The 27,530-nt window shown below is 39.1% G+C and overlaps 1 protein-coding gene across 2 annotated transcripts in view; it reads right to left on the reverse strand.

The window, feature by feature from the left end:
• Positions 1–362: 362 nt before the first annotated feature.
• FZL (FZO-like protein) overlaps positions 363–27,530 on the reverse strand; it is a 76,195-nt gene continuing 49,027 nt past the window's right edge. The window contains exons 6-11 of one of the 2 annotated variants that reach the window (XM_077391376.1): positions 25,198–25,236; positions 24,180–24,620; positions 23,575–23,742; positions 14,904–15,134; positions 12,491–12,606; positions 363–900 (exon numbers count right to left, since the gene is read on the reverse strand). In XM_077391376.1, the coding sequence (XP_077247491.1) occupies positions 612–900; positions 12,491–12,606; positions 14,904–15,134; positions 23,575–23,742; positions 24,180–24,620; positions 25,198–25,236 (1,284 nt within the window). In that variant the 3' untranslated portion in view covers positions 363–611. Of the gene's footprint in view, positions 901–12,490; positions 12,607–14,903; positions 15,135–23,574; positions 23,743–24,179; positions 24,621–25,149; positions 25,237–27,530 lie in introns of both variants that reach the window. The other variant, XM_077391311.1, reaches the window with a different exon arrangement.

The following is a 27,530-nucleotide window of genomic DNA, read 5'->3' on the forward strand; positions in this document are numbered from 1 at the left end:
GGTAGTTTAGTCATTACTTGTTAGAGATAGGGTATTGTAGTCATTGTACTTGGTTGCCCTAGTTGGGCCTTATATATACATCATTTTACATAGGAGCTCCCTAGTGGAGACTCTCCATCCTTTACTCCTCTTCTTCTTCCTCTCATCTAACCCTAATCTCATTTCTAACACGGATGAAGCCTAGGCGAACCGTGAGGGTAACAGCCTGATCTGATAAAAACAGATAAACTGGATCTTTCATACAATGCGTTACATGTAAAAATATAGTATAGAAACTCATGTGTCATTGACAAAACTGATATTGAATGACAGTTGCATATGCAATCAATTCACAAATCTTTAACGAAAACAACAGAACTGAATGATGGGTACATTCCAATTCTATATTAATCAACGCTAAAAAATCATACAAAATTGGGTGCTTCTGTTGAATACATACATATTTTTATGATACAATAAGCTGCCTTGGCATCATCCACAAATTTATTCTGCTTCCATGACATCTATATCAGCAATATTGACTGAGTGGAAAAAATGCACTGTGAAATAATACAGACAACCCAATGAAAGTGACGTAGGTAAATGCAATGGATTCGACGCGGACAAAACGATTAATTTGAAAAAATGTGAAGATTTTGGATATCGGTTTGTAGAATCCGCACTTGTCTTTCAACCTTTGACAACTCCTCCTGAATCTCTAACAATCTGTTTAGTCTATTTTGCGCTGCCTCCTGATAAGGCCTGCTCATGAGTTCGACCAAGCGATCAAGATTTTCAACGGTTTGCATGAGATCCTTTTGCATGGCCTCTTCGAGTTCACGCGCCAAGGCATCTGCCACCCTTTTCACCTTATCTATCACCTCCTTTCGACGGGAAGGGAAATTTGAAATTGCTAAAAAACTAATCAAGATAAGCTGTCAGTTCTTTGAACAATGAAATTGCTAAACATCTTGACTAAAGCATGTTTTATGTGTTCCACATGTCAAATGTACTGCTCCCCTTCTCAAGTCAATGTGTTAAAGGTTCAGTTCATTATTAAGTTATAGTCATAACTTACTGCTGTAACATGTCTTATATGTTAAAAGACCTTTCTCATGAGGTTAACGGCCAACAGCTATAATTGTGCAAGGATGGGAAGAAATTTTTCCACATGTAGGATGCGATAATTTAAATTAATCACCTCAACAAAATGAGTGGGAGGTCAAGGTAATGGTGTAAATGGATATTCGAAAATTCGATTACCGTCCGCATCCGAATCCGTTTAAATTGAATATTATCCGAATCTGTTTCAAGCGGGTATCATCCGAAACCGTTTATGAGATATCCGGCTCTTAGCGGATGCGAAACTGGTAAATGTTATATCCGATCCGTTTAACATCCGAATCCGAGAAGTAAATCCTTTTTATTTATTATTAATAATATCATTAATATTTATTTTTAGAAATGACACTATCTTTTGTTTCTAAAAGAAAAGTGAATTTTCTTTTTAGAAAAAAAAAACAGAAACAAAAAGTGCTTTGGGTGGGAAATGGAGTAATCTCTCATTTTAAGGGCATTCTTGGAGTTTGACATGGCTTCTTTATGAAGCAACAAATGTGGGTTGTATCACAACCAATCACCTCCATCTCTAACCCAATCCTCATCTCCATCCTCATTTCACTTCATCTTCCACCATCAACACTCCCACTTCCCTTGTTCAAAATAGCCCAAACCCATTCCATCATATACGCAAAAAAAAAAACCAAAAACCAAAGACTACTACCAACACCATCATCCATCCCCACCGCCTCTCTCTCTCTCTCTGCCTTTGTCTTAAAAGGAAGAAGAGGATCTCATATATTTTTGGGTTTGAGAGTTAATTTTGAGAAGAGAAGGTAGAGGTCTGGTTTTAGGCTCCGTAAGGAACATTCGAGGAGTAAGTAGGAGAAGAAAGATAAAGTGCTGCAATAAAATGTTCGAATCTTCCGGATAAACGGATAACATCCGAATTTGAACAATACTCGCCGGAATCGAATTTGGTAATAGATATTAAATATCCCTCGAATCCGAATCCGAATTCAGATAGTGTAAATTGTAATCGAATTCGGATATAGCCATATCCACTTCGAATTCGATCGGTTTACACCCCTAGGTCAAGGCTCTGAGAAAATAAATTTATAAGAATTCACTCGATTCAGGTCAATCGAGAAAATTTACTCAGTCTAAATTAGGTTCCTAAAGCTATTAACTTATTTCTGCTACATGTGTTTATGGGAGAATATACACAATCTGCTACAAACATTTCATTCATATATTTTTATGAGTGGGGCTCTGTGAGAAAATAAATTTACAACAAACCAAGTGATTCAGGCTCCGTAAGGCAATTAAGTCAGCCCAAATTGGGTTCTTAAATTGTTCAGTAATTTCTGTAAGGCCACGTTTGGATACCAACAAGATTTAGATTTGGATTTAGTTGCTATTTTGAACTGGATCAGATCCTTAGATTTCCAAATAAGCTACAACAGTGCAGAAAATTCCGATTTTCAAATCTGTTCTGCGAGACATTAATTGAAAATCAATATTTGTGGCAACTTCCTTCACCATTGCTGCTCCTCGACGTTGCTGCCAGCAGTGAGACATCCCTCCCTCCCTCCCTCTCTCTCTCTCTTTCTTAAAACATGATCATGAAGATGATTGATTTGTTTTGTATCCAAAACTCAAATCCAAATCAAAATACAAATGCTTGAGGTATCCAAACGGGCCCTAACAGAAAATGGCGAAAATTTATTTTGTTTAGCCCAAATTGGGTTCTTAAATTGTTCAGTAATTTCCGCTACAGCTGATGTGGAAATCTATTTAAAAAAACTGGTATTTATACACAAACTGATACAAACATTTCTTTCGTATGTTTCTAATCTATTCATAAGTTTCTAATGTATTCTATTTTCACTGATTCAATTGGTAATTTGTGTCCAATGATACTTTCCACTTGTTCGTAAAGATGATGGCTTCTATTCATGCACTATTGCTTCACACTTTACCTAATTCAGTTGCAGAGTGGCACTCTGCTATAGAGGCTCTTGCCTCTAACCGTAAATGGGAGCTGGTTCCACTGCCTAAAGGTGCCCAAGCTGCTGGTTGTCGTTGGGTGTTTACTGTGAAATATCTTCCTGATGGTATTGTTGATAGGTTGAAAGCCCGTTTGGTGGCTAAGGGCTATACCCAAAACTTTGGTGTGGATTATATGGAGACCTTTTCCCCAGTGGCAAAGATATCGTCTATTCGTGTGTTCATTTCTTTGGCTTTTAACCGTGGATGGCCTCCCTATCAATTCAATGTTAAAAACGCCTTCCTACATGGTGACCTCTCTGAAGAGGTGTATATGGAGCAACCTCCTGGGTTAGTTGCTCAGGAGGTGATTGGTTCTGTTTGTCGCCTTCAGAAGCCGTTATATGAGCTGAAGCAGTCTCCACGAGCTTGGTTTGGAAGATTCAGAGAGGTTGTTAGGCGGTTTGGTTTGAGACAGTGTGTTGTTGATGACACTGTATGCACTATGCAGTGTTCATTCTGGTGATGGCTATATACTTTTGATTGTGTGTGTGGATGACATTGTGATTACTGGGATGATGAATCAAGTATTCAAAGACTGGAGAAGTTTCTTCAGATGGTGGTATTTCCTTGTCCCAGAGGAAATACGTTCTTGATATATTAGAGGAGATGGGATCCTTAGGAACAAAGATGACTGAGGTTCCTATGGATCTCAACGTGAAGCTTCTTCCGGATCAGAAGGAGTTATTAGAGGACTATGGTAGGTATAGGAGGTTGGTGCGCAAATTGATATACTTGACTGTGACTCGCCCCGACATATCATACGCAGTGGGTGTAGTGAGCCAATTTATGAGTTCTCATACTTCACATTGGCCAGTTGATACTTGAAGAGTGCTCCTGGAAAATGTTTATTGTTCAGGAAGCATAATCATATGAGACTGGAGGGGTTCACGAATGCAGATTGCGCAAGATCTCCAGCAGATAGGAGATCCACTACAGGCTATTATACATTTGTGGGAGGAAATCTTGTATCTTGGCGTAGTAAGAAACTAGGACAACGCTTCATATCGCCTCTAATCCAGTGTTTCATGAGAGGACGACGTATATTGAGGTTGATAGTCACTTCTTTCGTGAGAAGCTTCAGAGTGGAGAGATTAGTACCATCTTCACTACGTCTACAGATCAATTGGTCAATGTGTTCAGTATATCATTGGCAAAATCCAAGTTGAAAGATATTTGTAACAAGTTGGGTCGTATGGCATATACACTCGAGCTTGAGGGGGGAGTGTAGAGGGCATTTTGGTCTTTGTACATGTAACCCTATTCACTTGTGTGTAGGGAAAAGTGACTATGAGCGGCCCCTCATATAAGCTTATATGAGGTGACGGCTCGAAACACAACGGGCCCACATTTTCAGCGTGATCCAAACTATTCATTTGATAGGCCCTGACATAGATAGGGTGTGCCCAAAAAATCAGCTCCATAGGAACATCCCAACCCTTGGAACTTTGGAGGTGAAAATGGGCGGGTATAAATTTGCCCATTTTTCACCTCCACAGTTCAAAGGGCTGGGATGATCCTATGGAGCTGATTTTTTGGGCACACCCTATATGTGGCAGGCCGATCAAATGAATGGTTTCGATCACCCCGAAAATGTGGGCCCACCGTGTTTCTAACCGTCACCTCATATAAGCTTATATGAGGGGCCACTCATACTCACTTTATACATATGAGAAAACGGTTTCTACACACTAAGTGTAGATAAGTTATCTACACACTAGCTTAAAATAAGTGGAGGGCATATTGTTTGGGTGATCCAAACCATTCATCTGATTGGCCCTCACATAGATAGGGTGTCCACAAAAAAACAGCTCCATAGGATCATCCTAACCCTACGATTTGTGGAGGTAAAATGGACGTGTATAAACCTTCACAAATCTGTCCATTTTTTGCCTCCACGGTTCGAAGGGTTAGGATGATCCTATGGAGCTGATTTTTTGTGGACATCCTACCTGTGTGAGGGCCAATCAAATGAATGGTTTGGATCACCCAAACAATGTGGGCCTCCACTGTATTTTAAGCTAGTGAGTAGATAACTTATCTACACTTGTGTAGAAACCGTTCTCTCTCTCTCTCTCTCTGTCTCTCTCTCTCTCTTTATATATATATATATATATATATATATATATATATATATATATATATATATATATATATATATATGAGAGAACATTTCCTACACACTTGTGTAGGTAAGTTACCTACACACTAGCTTAAAATACAGTGGGGGCCCACATTGTTTGGGTGATCCAAACCATTCATTTGAATGGTCCTCACATAGATAGGGTGTTCACAAAAAATCAGATCCATAGGATCATCCCAACCATTCAAACTATGGAGGCAAAAAATGGACTAATTTGTGAAGGTTTATACACGTCCATTTTACCTCCACAAATCGTAGGGTTGGGATGATCCTATGGATCTGATTTTTTGTGGACACCCTATCTCTGTGAGGACCATTCAAATGAATGGTTTGGATCACCCAAACAATGTGGGCCCCCACTGTATTTTAAGCTAGTGTGTAGGTAACTTATCTACACAAGTGTGTAGGAAATGTTTTCTCCCTCTCTCTCTCTCTCTATATATATATACTAGTAAAAACCCCGTGCGATGAACGGGCCAACAAAGAACTGTATGGACCACATCATAGGTTGATCCAAACCGTCCATGTGATGGAACACAACATAAATAGGTTGTGCCCCAAAAATCATTTCTATAGGCTGATCTAGCCCTCCAATTTATAGAGGTTTCCATAATATGTTGTTCCCCTTAAATCGGATGGTTAAGATCACCCTATAGATTTTTTATTAAAAAAACATAAAGGAGGGGGGTAAGATTGAAATTATGTGGCTTTAATGGGTGCCTTTGTTAAAAAGCATAGAGGAGGGGGTAGGATTGAAAATATTTGGGTTGAATGGGTGCCTTTGTTAAAAAAAGTGATGTGTAATTCTCATAGAATTTTGGGAGAAATTCAAATAATTCTCTCCTTTTCTCTTCTGTTATATAGTATATAGATATATCACTTTACATGGGAGCTCTCTCAAGGAGACTCCATCTTTTCCCTCACTTCTTCTTCTTCTTCTTCTTCTTCTTCTTCTTTATAACTTCTTTTGTGCCCTATCCAACAACCACTCAAGAGGATTATAACTTCTTCTATGCCCTATCCAATAACCATTCAAGAGGATGGCCATACTAAGCTGCCACTAGCTATATGTATGATAGTTGGCAAAAGATATTCCCCATTCGAAAAATTGCGAAGACACTGACACTGACACAGAGACACAAACACACACAGACACACACAAAAACGCACGCACGCACATCGGCCTATATGTGTATCCTTATCAACGGGGTTCGATAAGATATGGTCACATGTGGTGGATCGCAAGTGTATCTACTTATATGATTGATATGCGAGTATCGAAAGATATGACCGACAAGGCCAATATGAATGATATGGGCCCGAAGCAGGCTTTGGTATCATGCCATGTTCACGTGAATACCCTGAACTTTATTTTTTTATATCTTGTCATTTTGAATGGCATTTTTCAAGATTTAAGACTGTCTGGCCTAATCAACATAAATATACTAGATTCAACCACGAAAAACAAGATTTGAAGCACAAATTGATAGATTGAGGTTGAATTTAAGAAAAAAAATTGTGATACTTCATTTGAGGTAAAATCCCTATTTTTCCTCTCTTTTTTAATTAGAGATTAGTCGTAACACATCAAAATCATTTGTGATTCATTTGATATGCATGTTTCCGACAATATTTGAAGAGATTTGGGTATTATTTATGCAGGTTTTTTTTTCTCTTTTTCCGTAATATTTCATTTCTTAATTATAGATTACATGTGTAATGTATTGTTGGAGTTTTGCAGATATTAGGCTAGATTTATAAAGCTCTCCTTGTTTTATAATTATACTTATATTATTTATTATTTAAATATTTTATTTTTATTTTTTATTGTATTAAACATACACTACTTTTTAATTGTTATGGAGCTATATCTACATGCTATGTTATGAGCAAGATCCACATATGTACCAGACTATTTTCCTACTTTTAAAGAGCTACACTTGGCGCTCTTATAATTTATATTCCTGGTGGCATCTTTTTATATAAAATATTAGAGCATACTATGTACTAGAAACAAGTCTCAACTCAACTCAACTCAACTAAGCCTTTTTCCCAAACTAGTTGGGGTCGGCTAATGAATCCTTTAGAAAATTTTCATGAAGAAGGTGAAAGAATCTACCCGGCTCAAATTGACTAAGTCTAATCCTGACACTAGTTGGGTTCGTCTACATGGATCATTTTCTTCCATTCTATCCTATCCAAGGTCATGTTCTCTGTTATGTTCCTAGCCCTCGAGTCTTTCCTCCCTGTTTCTACCCAAGTTGTTTTTGGTCTACCCCTACCTCTTTTTACTCCATCAACTTGGCACGAGTCACTTCTTCTCACTGGAGCATCCAAAGGCCTACGTGGGATATGCCCAAACCATCTTAAGCGGTACTCTCTCATCTTCTCCTCAATTGGTGCCACCCTCACCTTTTTACGGATGTCTTCATTTTTAATTCGATCTAACCTTGTGTGGCCGCACACCCATCTAAGCATTCGCATCTCCGCTACACTCACTTATGCACATGCTGAGAAGAGAGACTGGGAAGAGAGATGAGTGGACATACACTTTTTTTCATTTGAGAGAGAAGAGTTGGAGAGATGAGTTGGCGGTCTTACACTTTTTTGGTTAGAAACATACTGGATATACACAGCCCAATCATGTTAGAATGATAGTGGTATGAAATGCGATTAGGATCTGCAAATTTTGACATCTGTTTTCTATTCTTTTTTCTTTTTTCTCTTCTTCTCCTATGTTGTACTTACATATAGTATTGTAAATGTTAGTGTATGTATATGGCTATGGGCATATCCGTCTTTTGTACATTTCTCATTATATATAAATGCATAAGTGAGGGGGAGTCTCCCTAACTCACAATCTCTTTCTCTCATTCTCTTCCTAAACATGGTATCAGAGCCCTAGAGTTTTGAATCCCTAGGGACCCCATTGAAACCAAACCCTCCTTCTTCCTCTCATCCACCCCTACCTTAACCTAACCCTAACCCCCCCCCCCCCCCCCCCAACTCTCTCTATCTCCCGCCCAAACCCTCTCCCCGCCCCCTTCCAGCAACCCCCCACCCCCTCCTGCCTCCCTCGGCGACCCCCCCCCCTCGTCCTCCATATCCCCAACCCCTTTTCCCAGCCCCAACTCTCTCTCCCGCACCCCGTCCCCATCTCATCGCTCAACTTGTTTACTCTAAACCTTTTTTTTTTACCTATATGTTTATTTCTTGAAAACCCTAACCCCCATCCCTTCCCAAATGGCCTAAATCTCTAACCATATTCTCCTCTTAATTTTCTCTCCGCTGCTCCAATCTCCTATCTCTATATTCGTTGTCTTCTTCATGTGATCAAGGGTTTCTTTCATGCTCCATTTATCATTTCTCTCTCTCCGGAGCCACGATCTCTATTATTAATTTCTCTAATCTACGTGAGGCATCACACTTCTTCCTCAGTTCATTTTTCTCTCTTCGATTGTTTACTCATGGATAGCCCAGTGATTGAGGATTCCGCTCGCGTGCAGCCCTTTGTGGCTTCTGCTCCTCCGACTCGCCCTTCATCTTCCTCCTATACTCCCTCGTCCTCTTCGATGGATGATTCCTTTCCTCCCATGACCAAAGTCAGAATTGATGGTTCCAATTACCTGAATTGGAAAGTGGCTGTGGAGACCTATCTTATTGCTAGGGGAAGATTTATATTCTTCGTCGTGACCCGCCTCCTTCTAGTGATCCCACTTATGATAAGTGGGAGCAGGATAAAGCCCTTATCTGTACTCTCCTCTGGCAGAGTATGTCCCCTGAGATTTCCGGGACCATGATACACCTTCCCAGTGCTCGCCAGGTTTGGGATCATACTGCTACTATCTTCTCCGGGAAACGCAACCTCTCTCGAATTTGTTCCACTTATTCTCAGTGGATGAACCTTCGCCGCGGAGATACTCCTCTCTCGACCTACTACAGTCAGTTTGTTTCCCATTGCCAGCAGTTAGATGTGCTTATGCCTCTTACCACTGATTTGACTATAGCCGCGCAGCAGCGTGATCAAATATATGTTATTCAGTTTCTCGACACTTTGGGTCCTGAGTACATGCATCTCCTTCAGTAGATATTTGGATCTAGCACGATGCCCTCTCTTCAGGAGGTTTACTTGCGTGCCCAGCAGTGTACTCTTGGTGACTCTGTGTCGGCTCCTTTGGTTGATATTACTACTACTGCTGCCTTTGGCGTAGATGACCGGGCTTCTCGAGGTGGTGGCACCTTTCGTCGTGGCCGTGGCCGTGACTCTAGCCATGGTGGTCTTGGCGGTGGACGTGATCTTTCTTCAGGGCGTGGTGGTCGACCACGTCCATATTGCTCGCATTGTTGTCGTGAGGGACACTATATGGAGACTTGCTATGTTTTGGACCCTGAGCTTCGTCCTTCCTCTGAGACTCGTTTTGGCCGCTCAGCCCATCTCGCTGCACCAGATTCTTCTGAGCCCTCTTCTGCTTCCGTTCTTACCAGCATTGGGCCTCAAGCTGATGGTGTTTTTTATGTCTCGTGCTGACTATGATGAGTTACAGCATCTCAGGTCTACCAGCCATCCCTCGACTGCAACTTTTGCTCAGCCAGGTAGCTCCCCTGCATCTCTTCTTACTAGCTCCAACTCCTGGATCATTGATTCTGGAGCCTCCAATCATATGACAGGTACTTCTTCCACACTTCGTTTATTTCGTCCTTTTTCTTATCAGTCCATCACACTGGCTGATGGGAGCTCCACTCCTATCTCTGGTGTTGGTGTTATTTCTCCTCGTGTTGGACTTACATTATCCTCTGTTCTATGTGTACCTAAGTCACCCTTTAATTTACTCTTAGTTAGTCAACTTACTAAAAATCTCAACTGTTCTATCTCATTTTATCCCTCTTACTGTTTGTTTCAGGATCTCTTGATTGGGAGGACGATTGGCTCGGGCCGTGAGATAGATGGGCTGTATCCCCTCCCGTACCATTTTACACAGTTCCAGCGACGCATATCAGTGGCACTGCCGCCTTGGACATCCCAGCCTTGATCGTTTGCGAGGGACATCTATAGTTTCTTCTTCTGTTACCCCCTTTACGTGCAAGGCCTGTGAACTTGGGAAACACCATAGGGTGTCCTTCCTGTCTAGGCCTGTTAGTCGGGCCTCGTACCCTTCTGATTTAGTGCATTCCGATGTATGGGGTCCCGCGCGGACTCCCTCTGTTTTTGGACATTGTTATTTTGTTATTTTATTGATGATTATTCACGTATGAGTTGGCTTTATTTACTGAAAGATCGCTCAGAAGTATTCTCTGTTTTTCGTACTTTTCATTCATAAATTACTAACCAATTTAATTGCAATCTTAAATGCCTTCGCACTGATAATGCCAGGGAATATTTCTCAAAGTCCAATGGTTTTGAGTGCAATGTCGAAGGCTATCGATCACCAACGTTTTGATTGAAACCAAACCCATATTGATTGATCATGCCAATGTCGATTGCCTATGAAATGAACAGGTACAGTACATCGCATTCAAGCAAGACGACTTGGACACTACAGGTAATCCGTGGAACCTTGGCGCACACAAATCTAAGGTCAATAGAAGCTAACCGAAGATTGAAGTCTCAAGAAGCCCAGAAGAGAAGATGTTATATGTGTATTTTAGAATGTAGAGTCTCTCTTGGGTGTTTTGAGTGTTCTTGGCACTTAGGGAGGTTTAAAATAAACTTAGACATCTCTAGGAATCACACTCCCTAAAGTAGGCTCAAGTCCGTAGAAAATTCCCTCAACAATAATGAAATTAAGTGTACAGGGGAATTACGGACGTCCGGGGTATATGGCGGACGTCCGTCTGAAACCTTAACATTTGAAACTGGATAACTGAGGGAATTGCGGATGTCCGGGACTTTGGCAGACGTCCGTCTGAAACCTGAAGGTTCGAGTTAAAATAACTGAGAATATTGCGGTCGTCCGGGATATTGGCGGACGTCCGTCTGAAACCTAAAGGTTCGAGTTAAAATAACTGAGAATATTGCGGTCGTCCGGGAATGTTACGGATGTCCGTGGACCTATAAATGTCTTTTTGAAAAACCCTAAGACATCTCTTGAGCTCTTGAAAAGTTATTAGCCACCATTTGAAAACCCTAACTCTCACCTACCTTCTTCTTGCCATTTATTGTGAGAATAACATACATTTATTTCTCTTGAGTGCCATTACTTTCATTCTCCCAAGAGAGATTCATTAGGGTTTGTATTTTGAGTGAGACAAGAGTTATTGCTTAAGCTTTTACCTTTGTATTTGCCTAAACAAGAGGCCAGTGTGCTTTTACTTCATTCTACCATTGTAAAGAAGGGTTGTGACCCTTGGAGAGTTAAAGACTAGGTGTTTGTAAGGAGGCCTCGGACACGGCCGTGGTGTGGTGGTAAAGAAACCCAATGACGACAAACTTGGAAGAGTGGAGTAGGTCTTTTGAGAAGACCGAATCACTATAAATCTCTGTGTTCATTGTGGTGTGCCTTCTACTATCTCTCTCATCTCTCAACTCGCTTGGTAATATACTAATATCTTAAACCTTCTTCTTTACAAGTGCATGCTAGATAGCTTTTAAGTAATTGGAAGAATTTCTTAAAACAAGGTTTTCAAAGCAACAAATTTTTATAATACCTAATTCAACACCCCCCCCCCCCCCCCCCCCCCCCCCCGGTCTTAGGTTGCCTAGTCTATTTTCATGGTTGATGAGTATCGTTTCAACCTCCAGCCGATATGCTGACCAATACCGATATTTTGAACCTTGGGTAAGACTACTACAACAGTAGAAAACAAAGTACATAGAAAATTAAAATCAACAATGAGGAATTAAAGACTACTTAATAAATAATGCATTCAAATCTGCTTGTGTGACCCAAGGTGGAAATTAACTTATTAGAGTATAATCCAGCAGGAGTTGAGAAGTCCAAAAATTTACTAACATAGAACAGAAATAATGATGGAAATATTTGTGTAATACACATGATATCAAAATGAAAATGGAATTAACTAATATCACATGGTGATATCCTACAGAATTTTTCGCAAATGAAAGAGTTTCTGATCAAAGAGGTAACTAAGAATCATTCATAGCTGCGTAACAGGATTCACTTAGAGTGGTAACTTTTAAGAACATAGCAATTAGTAGACTCCAAATTCATGGTCATGCACTCACAAGACTAATTTTAAACAATTAGCAATTTTTTAGGGAACAAAAAAGATCGTATGAAACGTAAAGTAGAAAAATTGTACCCGCCAGCCGAACAGATCCCAAGAGCAAGAAGATCTTCCACCGTGGTTGGCAGGACAGATGTTAGAAGTGAAGCAGATAACCCCGCTGCTCCCAGGCCTCCAAAACTTCCCATAACCTGAAACAACATTGGAAAATGAATATGAGCAAAATAAAAATATGTGGCTCTCCAGTTTGTTCTCAGGTTCATCAAGTAGTAAACACAAACACCGAAAGTACACCAAGTTAAATTTGTCATCACATACTAGGAGTGAAAAGAAATTGATATGGATTGTACGGAAATTTCTATAGCTATGTTTTGGGAGAGGAAGTTCTCCGATGGTGTAAGATCAATTTTAAAAGTTATCTTGAAGGTGACAAGCATTAACAAATTCAGCATTGTGTGCAGCATTAATAATGTAAGCAAATAATTTAATAAATATTCAAGCCCTTAAAAGTTTTCGGTTTAGGGTTTTATGCAAGGTTTTAAATTTCAGTTTCGGAATGCATTTCAGTCCTCACCGAAACCGAAATTTCAGCCGGAATTTCCGAAATTTCGGCGAAATCAATAGAAATTAAATAAATAATATTTTATCCGGTACCAAGTTTCGACGAAATGGCCAAAATTTCGGTAATTTCGGCTGAAATTTCGGGATAATATTAAATAATGAATCAAAGGCTGATTTTTTTGGAGATATTCCTTAAATTTCGGGGGAAACGAAATTTGGAAATTTCGGACAAAATTTAGTAACGTTTCGACTTTACCCAAATTCGGTTTCGGTCGAGATTTCGGTCGAAATTTAAAACCTTGGTTTTATGTAATGAGGGATGTGGAAAGCTCAACAATTCCCCAAAAAATTATTCTTGTCAAAAGACACACACACACATGATGTATGATAAATCATAACCCTAGATCTTATTCACACATTTGATCTCTACAACACCATCATCATAGTACAACCAAATGGGTGAGATCAGCGGCCATGCAGCTGATGCCATCATTTCCCAGCGAGAAGGTGGTGAGGACCGGGCCCCGGCCAAAGTTTTAAAGGTGCCTACTCTAGTAGTAGTGTAGGGAAACAAATGCAATAAGCCCTAAGTGGCATTGCTTCTAATTTCTTCTTTTAGTATATTATATTTATGTAGGGTATACTTGTAGTATTTGAGGGTTTGAAGGGCTTTGTAGGGAGATTTGAATGAAGGGAGGGAATTCTCTACAAATAGGGGAGAGTCTCTCTCATTTGGGAATTTTTCAGATGACTTTTGATGATTTTGAAGAGAATTTGTATACCCTAGCTTGGGGAGGAAGAAATTCCAACTTGTAAGAAGATCTTTGAAGGAAGTTAGAGGGGAAATCCTGAGATTTGAAGGCCTTCCATCTCTTCTTCTTCTTCGCATGAGGTCATCACCAAGCTAATTATCTTCTTTCTATTTCCTATCAAAAATTTCAATAAAATCTCAGTTTCTATCCATTCTTCTCTTGTTTTTCTATTGAATTTGAGCTCAGTTACAGTACATTACTGTTCATATTCTGTTTTTTTTTTAAAATGACTGTTCAAACTATGTTTTGAACAATAATTGACTGTTTTAGGATTGTTCCTGCTCAATTTCCGGTGTTCTTTCTTGTTTTTGTTGTCCTTGGTTGTCTCTTGCTCCAAAATTTAAATTTCCAGCCTGATCTATAAAAAATCAACATCAAATTTGGTATCAGAGCTGAGCTTTCTTGAATTTTCTGCACATTTTCTTGAATCCATGCACATTTTGATGAAAATCTCCAAGTCTGGTCATACTTTCATGAATTTCTACACATTTGCAAGAGGAATTCCAGTTTTGATCATGAAGTTCAAAGTTTATCCAGCAGTCTACATCAAAATGGCAAGTTCCAAAACAATCATGTATTCCAGGAAAGATCAAGCGGATGGGTTAGTTGTCATAATTGGATAAAGTAGCCTAGGGTGGGATCATAAGGCCTTATATTGGAGGGGAAATTCAGTGGTGGATATCTTTACCAAGCTATCAAAGAAATGTTTGGGGATTCTTCATTTGCACACTCCAGCAAGAATGGCTGTTTGAAGTTGTTAAAGAGTTGCATTGCTATCAAGGAAATGTTTGGGGATTCTCCATTTGCATACTCCAGCTGGAACGGGAGTGTTTGAAGCATAGTTGTCAGAGTAGGGAAGCGAATGCGAGAAGTGATGTTAACTTACCAACTTCTCCAAAAGCTTAAGCTGTTGGAGAAAGGCATTTTTTAGATTTTATATTTTAACAATAATAACAAACAAACAGAAGAATAAAAGTATGACAAATTCATTGAAAAGAGAACAAGAGAAAACTAGAAAACATCGAGTAGAAGACGAAACCTTTTAAGGGTGCTCATTGTCTGTTAAGAAAAAATATTTTCAACTTTATAATGAACATTGAACACACGTTACTCACCACTTCACGTATTTCCTGGTCAAAAACTTGTCCAGCAGCACTCGCACTAAAATTATCAATTACTTGCAAGCAGAAATCCTCCCGTTTCACCAGCAATTCATGACTTTCTGGAGGCATCGGCCCTTCTCGGTTGACATGAACAGGCCATCTTTTTGCAAATGATTCCCTGTATCTCTTCCCTTGACGGGCATAACTAGATCGTAGCCACGTCAAATATTCTGAAAGTAGTCTCTGAAATAAATAAATAAATAAAAAGGTAGCTTTAAAGCAATTCTAACTCAAAATATTCCTCAAGAAGTTGACAACAAAGTAGCTTTAAATCAATTCCAACTCAAAATATTCCTCGAGAAGTCAATGACTGTGTGGCTGACATTAAAAGTACAATTTGGAAGACAGTTTATAAAGTGACTATCAGAAACAACAAAAACAGCACTAAAATTAGCCATAAATTCCTAGGAATCAAACAAACCAATCTCGTAACTCATTAACGTACAATGATTCTCAAATGTTTTTTTTTTTTTTGAATGATGACTTAAATGATACTTCTTAGAGTAATTTAATGTAACAAGTATACATTAACGAATTCCGGTAGTGTGTTTTCCTTTAAAAGAAATACAATGGAAGTGGAATTGTTACAAAATTTTGACCGGAGTTTTGGTCATGTCAGTGGGGGTTACAGTGTCGTTTCAGTCATGTCGAAAGAAACATTACCAAAATAGTATTGTAAGTTATAGATTTTGGTCAACATGTCGATGTCAGAAATGAAGCCTATTAAAAACCTTAGGTTTTCGAAATCCTTGCGAAATGTGTTTAATACTTTAATTTGAGTTTTTTTTCTTGTTTTTAAGATTAAGATCCAAATGAATCAACTAATTGTTGATTTGATGCATTTGCTCATGGATTAGTGGATGGAATTTTATTTATCATGGATTTTTTTCATTGCAGTAATATGCAATTTTTGTATTACAAGGTGGGCCCTTCTGATTCATATTGTAATTGTAGACCTTAATTGTAAAGACCGACCCTTCCAGGGTCCATTTAGATGTTCAACTATTTATTAATTTTGTTAGTAGATCCAGTGTTTAAAAACACGGATTTGACGCGGAACGCGGCCAAGAAAAATCCTTGTTGACTCGGCGCGGACGCGGCCAAGAACGCGGTTAACACGGTTGACAAGGTCATAACTCGGGAGAGTCAAAGGAGTTTATTGACTCTGTAAGGCAAAACGCGGAACGCGGATGTGGTGAAACGCGGAATGCGGCCGAGGTAAAAAGGAGTCGACTCAGGCGAGTTCCTTGCCGAGTCAAGGAGTTTTTTAACACTGAGTAGATCCCTCTTGATCGATGGTCGCATGAATTAGAACTGAAATCGGAACCTTTCGGACTGTCGGATCAACCATTGGGCCCCTTGGATCTTCAATCGGGCCCGAATGGAAGCAAGATTGTATCATCCGAGCGTCGATCACCCGTACGTTATTGTGTTTAATTTGATTTATTATATGGCTTTAATTGACAAAAAAAAAATCTGAGAGAGATTTCGACCGATAGGAGATGAGATATGACCGTGAGGAAAAGTAGGAGGAAAATATTATTCGATTTTACTCTTATTTTCGTCACTTTAATTATAGCTAAGTTTTCGGGCATCAAATCTTGTCCATTTGACTTGATTTTGGTCTCATTGGATGGGTTTTTCGATTATCTATCCAACGGGCCCAAAATTTCGCGCTTCGGACGTGATTTGAGGAAGTTATGGCCCATTTATGATATGGGTCTGGGTTAATTACGGGATTAATATTATCAGGATATTTTTTTTTAGAAAAGTGAGGCACACTTTGAACCGCTCTTTGATTAAGATTAGTATTTCTCTTATTTAGGAATCCTCGCCACATCATAATTACTTTTAGTAACCAATAGGATCTTTAGATCTAGGAAAGAGATAAAATAAAAGTAAAATAAATAGGAAAGAAAAGATTAGGGAAAGCTTTGATTGGAGGAAAGAATTTCACTCAAAGTTGGAAACCAACTTCTACACTTTATATATGCGGGATGCCCTTCTCCCTTTCTCAAATTTCCATACGATTGAGAAAAAGAGAGAGAGCTCAAATTTCCATACGATTGTGTGTGTGTGTGTGTGTGTGTGAGAGAGAGAGAGAGAGAGAGAGAGAGAGAGAGAGATAAAAGAAAAGAAAGAAAAAGAAGAAAGGGAAGAAAAAGAGAAGAGAAGTTGGGGACTTCGGTTCGATTTGATTTTTATCTTCAAGTAAGTGCCCGAATAAATTACTTCTTGTTTTTCATTCGAATAAGTGTGTGTTATTCTTTTTGGAACTCGAATTGGGTAAAAGGGATTGAATTTCTAAAATTTTCTTACAAAGCCAATACCTAATATAATTATGATATTTCATAGAGTTATGAATATTTTTCGAATCAGTACCTTATATAGATATATGGCAAATAAAAGTATTCAAGAGAATTTGTATTTTTATTTAAGTTATTACCCCATATATATATATATATATATATATAGGTGTAAGCAAAAGATTTTAATCATCAAGTTAGTACCTTGCCAATATAAAATAAATTCGTGATTTATTTATTTAATCGATATTTTTATGCCAAACAAAATTTTATTTAACTGATATTTTCTTATTATTATTCTTTCAACTGATCATTTTTTTAGTATTCTTCCTTTCAACTGTACTTTATGTAAATCAAGTGACTTTATGAAATACGTCAGCACTATATCTATATAAATATGCATGTAGTGTGAGATTGTATTATTGATCCATCTCGTCAGTAATAGTAATATATTATATACATAGAAATTGTGAATTTCTCTACATGGCAGTACTATTGTGTAGGAAATAAGTACATAGAAACTTTAAGTTATCCATGTCAGTACCATACTATGAACATTATTGTATTTTTTTTAAGTATATTGTCTATTATCAAGTACAAATTTTCAAACAAATTTTATATTACCTTTATGACAGTACTACCGTATGTACAAAGTATCTTAAATTTTGTTAATATATATATATATATATAGATAGGTGTCCCATAATTCAAAAATTTTAAATCAGTGCTTTCATATTAGTTAAGGAAATTTCGTATATTCTTATTTGGGTCAATGTTTTGGTATAAGGTAAAATTTAAATAAACAAAAGTAGATTTTTCTATCTTGACGTTTTTAATATCAAATGATTTTATTTATTTAAGATGTTTACGTTCAATATATATATATATGGTAGAGACCTTGAAATCAATGGTCAATTTAACACTTTATATATATATATATATATATATATATATATATATAAGTAAACACTCATACAAATAAATTAGGAATGTTGGATATAGTTGGATATATGTAATAAGCCTGAGGGCATAGATGTAATTATGCTTCTCCATTATTAATAAATATATTAGTGAGGTGGAGATCATCTCTCTAACTCACTTTACTTCTCTTTTTCTTTCTCTCAACTGGTATTAGAGCCCTAAGGTTTTTTATCCCTAGGGAAACCCCTTAGCCTCCATCTTCTCCATTCCTAAACCCTAACCCTAACCCCTTTCCTCATCCTCCTCTTTATCTCTCCCTAACCCCTTCCTCATTCTCATCTTCATCTCTCCCAAGCCCTAAACCTAGCCCTAACCTTCCCCATATCCAAAACAGGTTTCATCTTTTTGCCCCCCTCAAACCCACTCGCGCGCCCCCTGAAAACCCAAACAGTTCGTGTTTGCCCCCCTTGAAGCCCACTCACGCCCCCTGAAACCCACTCGCGCCCCCCCTGAAAACCCAAGCCGTGTTTGGATTTCTTTGTTAAAAGCCTTATTTCTTTCCATCTTTCTTTGATTTGTTAGATTTCTCTCTTCTTACTCCGTCTTCGGCATCTTCCTAGTCTCTATATGGGTCTCTCTATGCACTTGGTCCTTTCTTGGGCGCTTTTTCTATGACCATCCTGGTGGCTTAGTTAGTTCTTCTTCATCTTCTCTACGTCTCCCCGTTGGAGCGCTTGGTTGTGGTTTCTTTGTTTCTTGATCTTTGTTGTCTTGATGGATCCTCTTGTCATCGTTGATCCATCTCTTGGCATGACCACTGAGACTCGTGCTTCTACCACACCGTCGGTTTCTTCTTCATCGTCTCCCTCTTCCTTGGCACCTGTGGAGGGTTCATATCCACAGTTGAATATTGCCAAGTTTGATGGAACTAACTACCTTCCCTGGAAAGTTGCAATTGAGACCTATCTCCTTGGGAGAGGTAAGGTCAGTTTTCTTTGTCAGGACCCCCCTCCACGTACGGACCCGTCCTTCACCCGTTGGGAAATGGAAGATGCCTTGATTCGTAGTCTTCTATGGCAAAGCATGACGCCTGCCATTTCATCCACGATGATTCTCCTTCCCACTGCGAAGGAGATTTGGGATCATACCGCTGACACTTACTCTGGGGTTGAGAATCTCCGACGTATTTGCTCTACTTACTCTGAGTGGATGCGTCTTCGTCGTGGTGATCTGTCCCTGGAGACACATTATGGCCAGTTTCTATCCTTATGTCAGCAGCTTGACATCTACATATCCCTCACGTCTGATCTCAACGTTCTTCGCCGCCAACGTGAACAGATCCGGGTTGTTCACTATCTTGAGAGCTTAGGCCCTGAGTTTGCTTCCTTCCGTCAGCAGGTCCTTGGCTCGGGCACTATTCCCTCCTTACGGGAGACTTATTTACGAGCACAGCAGTGTCTTAATGATCCATCTCCCAGCCTTCCGTCTGCAGCTCTAGTTTCTTATGACAGTTCTGGTGGGTCTCGACCACCTAGAGGAGGTGGCTAATCTACTCGGGCTCGTGGCCGTGGCCGTGGCGGTGTTGGTGCTGGCCGTGGTCGTCCTTATTATACTCATTGTCATAGGGATGGCCACCAGATTGAGACATGCTACACACTACATCCAGAGCTTCGCACAGGCCGGTCAGCTCATCTCACTGTGCCGGTCCGTCTGACAGTGTGACCTCTTTGCCTGTCTCTATTTCTGCTGGTGAACCTTTCACATTCACGAGATCCAAATATGAGGAGCTGCAGCGGTTCAGACAGAATGCCTCTCATCATACTGCTGAGTTTGCTCAGCCAGGTAGCTCACCCACGACCTTACTTTCTAGCTCCAGGTCCTGGATTATTGACTCGGGAGCCTCCAATCACATTACTGGTAACTCTTCTCAGCTTGCTTCTTTTCATTCCATTCCGACAGGAACTCAGATCATTACTCTTGCTGATGGTCCACTTCTCCCATCACTGGTATTGGCACAATTTGCCCTTCACCTAATATTTCTTTATCATCTGTTTTATGTGTTCCAAAATCTCCTTTTAGCTTATTGTCTGTTAGCCAATTAACGAAAAATCTCCAGTGCTCAATCTCATTTTATCCATCGTATTGTGTTTTTCAGGATCTTTCGACTGGAAAGACAATTGGATCGGGTCGTAAGGTGGATAGTCTCTACCGCCTTGACTGCAGTCGTTCTCCTACAGTCCTGCATACATCCGTCGAGGGCTTTCAGTGGCACTGTCGTCTTGGTAGACGGGACGATTCCCCAAAAAAGGAGAAGCATGTACCCGAAGCGTGAGAATCGCGTTTCAAAAATTGGGGAATCGCGTTTCTATTTTCTAGGTCGGTACAGGGAACTATGTATTTGCATGTGAAGTCATTGTGGGTACAGGGAATTGGGAATTTACATGTAAAGTCATTTAGTAAATGTCTTTAAAAGACATTTGCTTAATATTTACATATAAATAGGGGAATACCCCCCATTTGGATTTATTAAAAATAGTTTCAAGACAAACTTCTAAAAGGATAAAAAGTCAACTTTCAAAGAGAGCCTCATCGAAATACTAATGGGTTAAAAAGACAATGAGTTAAAATGCTGAAACTAGTTGAAATAAAAGTCATGAAATGATTTCGACCCATTAGATAGAATATGACCATATTATAATTATATATTTCACTAAACAAAGATGAAAACCAATTGCTCCAAAAAGCTTAAGCCGCTGGAGAGGCTGGCCTACATGTGGCACATGTGGCCCCTCTTTTGGGTTGGCCATTAGACATGGATTTTTAATATCAAGGAGTTTTGAACCCAGTACTATTCATAAAATCTATCATGTCCAAACATTGTTAAATCCCAAAAGTACGATAAAAAATCTCATAATTTGGTCTCTAAAATTTTTTCATCTAGTCAAGCACTCGTCAACCCAAGCATTTCGGTTGGCAGTGATTTATCTTTGAATAAATGTTGGATCATTACAACCTTAAATATTTGGTTTATTTTTTATTTTTTTTGAATGATTTAAATATTTTTATGTATTAAATATTTGGCTCATATAATTGTTTCTTATAATTGTTAAATTCCCACTCAAAAGCAAATAGTCCCACATCGGATAAGTGAAGTGGATGGGGATGGGCACCCTCTCTCTAACAGCTAGCTGTTAGGGGTGGGTTCTACCCGGTTAAATTCTCTAAAGGCTAGCTTTTAGGAGAAGAGATTTCTGTGGTGCTAGGGTTTGCCAACGAAGGAGGAATTTGGCCATCGCCGCTTCTCCAAATTACTTCCGTCTTGCGCCTCCACCTCCTTTCTTCTCCGGCAAGATTCCGGCCACCATTTGAAAGAGTCTAGCCGTCATCTCAAGGTTGTGATTCTGTCACCGTTGTGTTCGGAGGCCATTGAGGAGGCCATTAAGGACGGATATGGTTTGTGGAGGCCGGGAGGAGGCCATTGAGGCAGGATCTAGCCGTCGGGAGGCTATGGAGGCGTTCTGGAGTCCGTCATTAGGCCCTTTTAGGCTGGATCTGGAAGGTCGTGGGAGGTTGTGGTTTGGAGGCTGTGGAGAGAAGCGAGGCTGTGGAGGCCGGATTTGGAGGCTGAGGAGGCCATCGGGAGGCCATTGAGGCCGAACTTAATGGGGGTCCGCTGGGGCTTGGTGGTGGTAAGAGATGAAGTCCGCCAGGGAACGCGTGGTGAAGATGGGTTATTGATCTGAAAATGACAGAATGGGATGAGGAAAATGGGCTGCGGTAGAAGTGGGTTTAGATCCTGAAGAAGATGGTGGTGGCTCGGTTTAAGAGGTGGAGATGGATGGTTTTTGTGGAAGAGCTGTAGAAGGGCTGGAAGTGGTGATCGTGGAGAAGTGGTGGCCGGCGGGGATAGTTAGCGAAGAAGACTACACTCTCTCTCTCTATCTATCTATCTATCTGAAAATGCAGCCGAAGAAGATGGCATGGCGTACTTAGAAGAAATGACCATCGTGCACGTTTAGGGGCGCACAATAGCTCTAGGTCTTCGAGCAGGATTTTTGAAAATCGAAATCGCTAGCTGGGATAAGGTGGAGAAGTTTGTATGACATGGCGGACACGTATTATGACTTGGTGGGGCCCACAAGTATGGCACTTGGATCTAATACAAGTTAGGGCCAAAGGTATGACAGCCGAAGAAGATGACTTGGTGAGACCTTGCAAAGGGTACATAAAATAGATTAGATAAAGAATAATGGCCAAAGGTATCAATCCCAAGAATACAAAGAGAATAGTCCACACGAAAAACATGATGAACAGCAATGGCATAGGAAAGATGGGAAAATAGAATATAGAAACATGAGGTAAATGAAAAATACAAGTGAGAAATGGTAGTAATGTAGTATAAAGTTAAAAGGACAGGAAAAACACCAGAAAATGAGCACCCAAGATAATCATTCAATACACTGCCGCATTCCTAGGGTATGGAATGAACAAAAAAAGGTTTTGGTTGCATTATAAGGAACTTTGCAATAACTTCAATAAGTAATAAATGATACTGGAATAAGACTATCAATGGCATGAGATAACAGTAGAAACAATGCGCACAAGCATTATCTGCAAATAATCTCATGTCGGTGTCTTTTCATAGAATTAATCAGGAAGCCTCATGGATTAGCAAGTCTAAAACTGATGTGTAACACCACATCATGTTTTCAACTCATCAAACTTTCTTTAGAGGTTGGAGATGTTTCTTTTCTAAGAACTTGTACTGGTCCTGCTTTTGAATTTCTAGTTTTAACAGTACACTTCTAGGAGTTCCAATCATAGTTAGCAAAACGTGATTCGGCAAAAAAAGGGGACGGGAAAAAATCGAGTTTAATACGGTATTGGTTTGAAAAAAATAGTAAAAAAAATGGAAAAACAAAAAGCAATGCATTTAAAATTTTGTAATTTACAAAATATAGTAGGGGTAAAGTAGGAAAGTTGGCAAAAAAACGTGTTTAATAAACATAAACTGTGTTTTAAACGTGTTTAAAAAGTTTACCTCAAAAAATCAGAGATTTTTTTTTTACTTGTTTTAAACGTGTTTAAAAAGTTTACCTCGAAAAATCAGAGTTTTTTTTTTACTATAAGAGTTTTAAACAGAGTATTAAACGGCAAAGCAATAAAACGCGGTTTTTATTTTTCAAAAAACGCCGTTAATGACAGAGTTTTGCTAACTATGGTCCCAATATCTAGTAATAGTAATAATCAAAAGGTGTGTATAAGAATGAAAGTTGATCATAAAACCATAATAAAAAATAAATTAGATAGCTGTTTCAAACCAAATATTGTCGACTGTAAATAAGCATGCAGAGCAAACAGGAAGTAATTCAAGGGCTTATACTAATCGCACTTACTTGTGCATCAGAAAGTGCAGGAGTGATAATATCATTTTGAACACTTGATCCAGCAGTCACTGAACCAGATTTATCTCCTTGGAGGAAGGACGAGACAACAAGTTCAAGATTTGACAATTTAAGAGTAGATTCTGTGAGCTTCACTGCACGAGCTTTTGCTATATCAATCTGCAAGTTACGGATGCAGATGTTTTCACATAAACAAATTCGAGGTTACATTAATAAAAAGGGATGTTCCCACATAAGTAAGAACTACAAAACAAAGGGAAGGGAAACGACATAAATTAGCTCTTTTACATGCTAGTGAAAGAAATTTCATTTCCTAGGCCCTGTTTGGATGGCAAGAATTGTGGAAAAGTTTGGAAAGGAAAAATGTCTAAAATTTCCTTCTTTTTTTACACACAAACAAGATAATTGGAACCGACTCTATTCGATTTTATTTAGAGGGGCTTATAATTTATGCTAATATACGGCCAAATTAATTTAATCATATCATTTCCCTCTAAATCATGGAAAGAAAAAAAATCCCTTTTCCATCAGAAATGTTTTTCTTGCAATCCAAACAGGGCCTAAATGATTGATTTGAATAGAAAGTAGAAACATACCAATGACTGGCTCTGTTTTTTCCATGAAATGCTATCGCTTTCTATCTTTGTTGCAAATTCTTTCACACTGGAAACTATTTCCCCAACTAAGATTAAATCCTGATTGGCACTATCACATTCTTGTTTCACAAGTGTTTCACAGGCAGTAATGAGTCGGTTCGCAATTCCGATTGGTGTTCCAAGCTTAAGTTTCATTCTTTCAATTCCCATATCTGTGGAACTATCTAAAAAGCTAAACAAGAAATTTTCAAGTTCATAGAAGCTACTAGTCTTCCAACGAGGATCATTCAACAACAATTCTTCATAATTTGGAGCACCATCTGACAAAGCTGAAAGTTTTGCTTCAAGAGCAGACCGTGCCGATACAGGGTACAGTGTCACATGTTCGGTGTTCAGAAGCTTCCGTGTATTGTCTTTAATGAATGCTGTCGCCTCCTCAAGCTAGTCAGGTCAGAGAAATGGGAAAAATCAACAAAGGCAATCAGCTAGAAAGTCAGATGCAGAAGAAAGTTGTTCGGCTGGAAAAAAAACCTGTTCCTAATAGCAAGGTTTCACATGTCGGCCACAACCGAAACCAAAATTGTTTGGTTTCCTCGGAAATTTCGGCTGAAATCATGTAAAATTTCGGAAAACAATTTCAGTATTTTACAAGAATTTGGTGGAAATTTCGAAGAAAATTTCGGTAATTTCGGCAGTTTCGGTGGAAATCTTAAAATTTAGGTGGAAATCTTGGATTTTGGTGGAAATTTTTAAAATTTCAGTGGAAATCTTGGATTTCGGTGGAAAGTTCGGAAATTTGGCCAAAATTTTGGATTCATGTACTTTCGGTGTCGGCCATGGCCAAAATCCGAAATTTTGGATTTCGGTTGAAATTTCAAACCATGCCTATCAGTACAAATAACAATTAAAAATGAAAAGAATCACTTAAAAGATGTAAAGAATCAAGATAGTTATAAATGTAGAATTAAACCTCACTGGCATTCTGATAGATATCGGATTTATTTAAAACAAACACGACCTTTTTCTTCCACTGTTGAATATAACGAAGAAAGGCAACCTGGAATTTTATGAGAAAAACCTAGTATTAGCTTCCAGGAAAGAGGATACACTCTACAACTAGAATTTGCAATGCACTGGCTTACCTAAAAGATAAAGCAAACGTGTCAGGAAAAAATGTTTATCCAAATAGAAAAATCAAAGTACATAGGGAGGATAAAAGAAAATAGCCACCCTAACATTCCAAGAAAATGCAGAAAAGTACATTAGCTGTTTTAGGGAAGAAAGAGATGATTCTGCGTACTCATTAGCAACCATAATTAGGATAATAACCATGCACACAAAAAATATAAACTAAGTTACTTAATGTCCTCGCAATGGCGTATGAAGAGAAAAGACTTCAAGGACATGTAGAAACGTGCAAAAACGACTCAGATGACCCACGATTTAATAAGACACAAATGCCTTTCAAGGAACACATAGAAAGTGTAAAGTTACATGGTATATTAACTTTGGTGGGAAGGGAGAGAGATACAAAAGAGATAAGAGGGTGAGAGAGAGAACCAGTCGAGAGAGAGAGAGAATAGGCGTGCGTGTGGGAGAGAAAAATTAGTTCTCTCCCTCCCGCACGACTAATATATATATTATGTTATATATGACTAATATGCCCTTACACGTGTATTTATTCAACACTCCCCCTCAAGCTTGAATGTATATATCATACATTCCAAGCTTGTTACAAGAATCTTTCAGTTTTGCTGATCCCAACATTTGGTAAACATATCTACGAGCTGGTCTGCATATCGAGTAAAAACTGTGTGAATTTCACCTTTCTGAATCCGATTACGAATGAAGTGACAATCTACTTCAATATGTTTGGTGAGTTCATGGAACACAGGATTTGTCGCAATATGGATTGCGGACTTCTTATCACAGTATAAATATGTTGGAGACATTGATGAGAACCCAATCTCTGATAAGAACGAGCGAATCTAGATCAGTTCACCACTCATGTAAGACATAGCGCGATATTCCGCCTCTGCACTTGACTTGGAGACAACGTCTTGCTTTTTGCTTCTCCATGACACCAAATTTCCTCCTACAAATGTGCAATATCTAGTGGTTGACCTCCTGTCTGCAGGTGATCCTGCCCAGTCCGCATCACTGAATCCTTTTACTTTCTCATGACCCTGTTTTTTGAAACACAAACCTTTCCCCGATGTACCCTTCAAATACCTGATAATCTGAACAACATCAGCCCAATGGGAAGTGCGTGGAGAGCTCATAAAGCGACTAACCATACCAACTGCAAACGATATGTCTAGGTGAGTAACAGTTAAATATATCAGTTTACCAACTAGTCTTCTGTACCTACTAGGATCATTCACCAACTCCCCTTGATCTGGAAGAAGTATAACGTTCGGGTGCATAGGAGTAGCTGTAGGTTTCACTCCCATTGAACCTGTTTCTTCTAAAATGTCCAACACATATTTCCTCTGTGACAAGGAAAGACCATAGCGAGAATATGCTACCTCAATACCGAGAAAATACCTTAAGAGACCCAAATCTTTAGTAGAGAAATCTTTTTGAAGAAAGGACTTCAATCTCTGAATACCAGATCTATCATCTCATGTGATTACAATATCATTAGCATACACTATCAGAAGGATATGCCTAGCAGTGGACTTGTGATTGAAGACAGAATGATCAACAGCGCATTATTTCATCCCAAAACGTAAAACATCAGCGCTAATTGCTTCAGACCATAAAGGGCTTTACGAAGACGGCATACTGAGGAGCACGTCTCCCCTTGAGCAACATACCCAGGAGGTTGCTCCATATAAACCTCCTCAGATAAATCACCGTGTAAGAAGGCATTTTTAACATCGAGCTGATAGAGAGGCCAACCGCGATTAACTGCGAAAGAGATCAGGATACGAACAGAAGGTATCTTTGCCACGGGGGAAAATGTCTCCTGATAATTTTTTTTGAGACGGTAGAAAAGGAATATATTAAGAACCGAGATAGTTCACAGCAAATTACATAAAAGAAGAAAGAGAAAATACAAAATCAAGGAGGGAGATAATCAAATCGCTCCAAACTAGGCCTAAATACACCACTCCGCGCTAGGGAATCAGCCTCTGAATTAGCTGATCTCCTTACATGCCTAACGGATATAGACGAGAGAGAAACTAAATCATCTAATTCCTCAAAGAGAGATAGAAAGCGCCACGGAGGAGAGGCTGCACCCTGAAGCCATAGAATAACATTAGAAGAGTCCCCTTCCACTATCACCTTATCTATCACAGCCATATCCAAAGATTTAATCCCGCAATGAACAGCTCTCACTTCCGC

Source organism: Tasmannia lanceolata, unplaced genomic scaffold (assembly GCF_043159265.1).
Source record: "Tasmannia lanceolata isolate RefF3 unplaced genomic scaffold, GAP_Taslan_0.1 ptg000002l, whole genome shotgun sequence".
NCBI classification, from domain to species: Eukaryota; Viridiplantae; Streptophyta; class Magnoliopsida; order Canellales; family Winteraceae; genus Tasmannia; species Tasmannia lanceolata.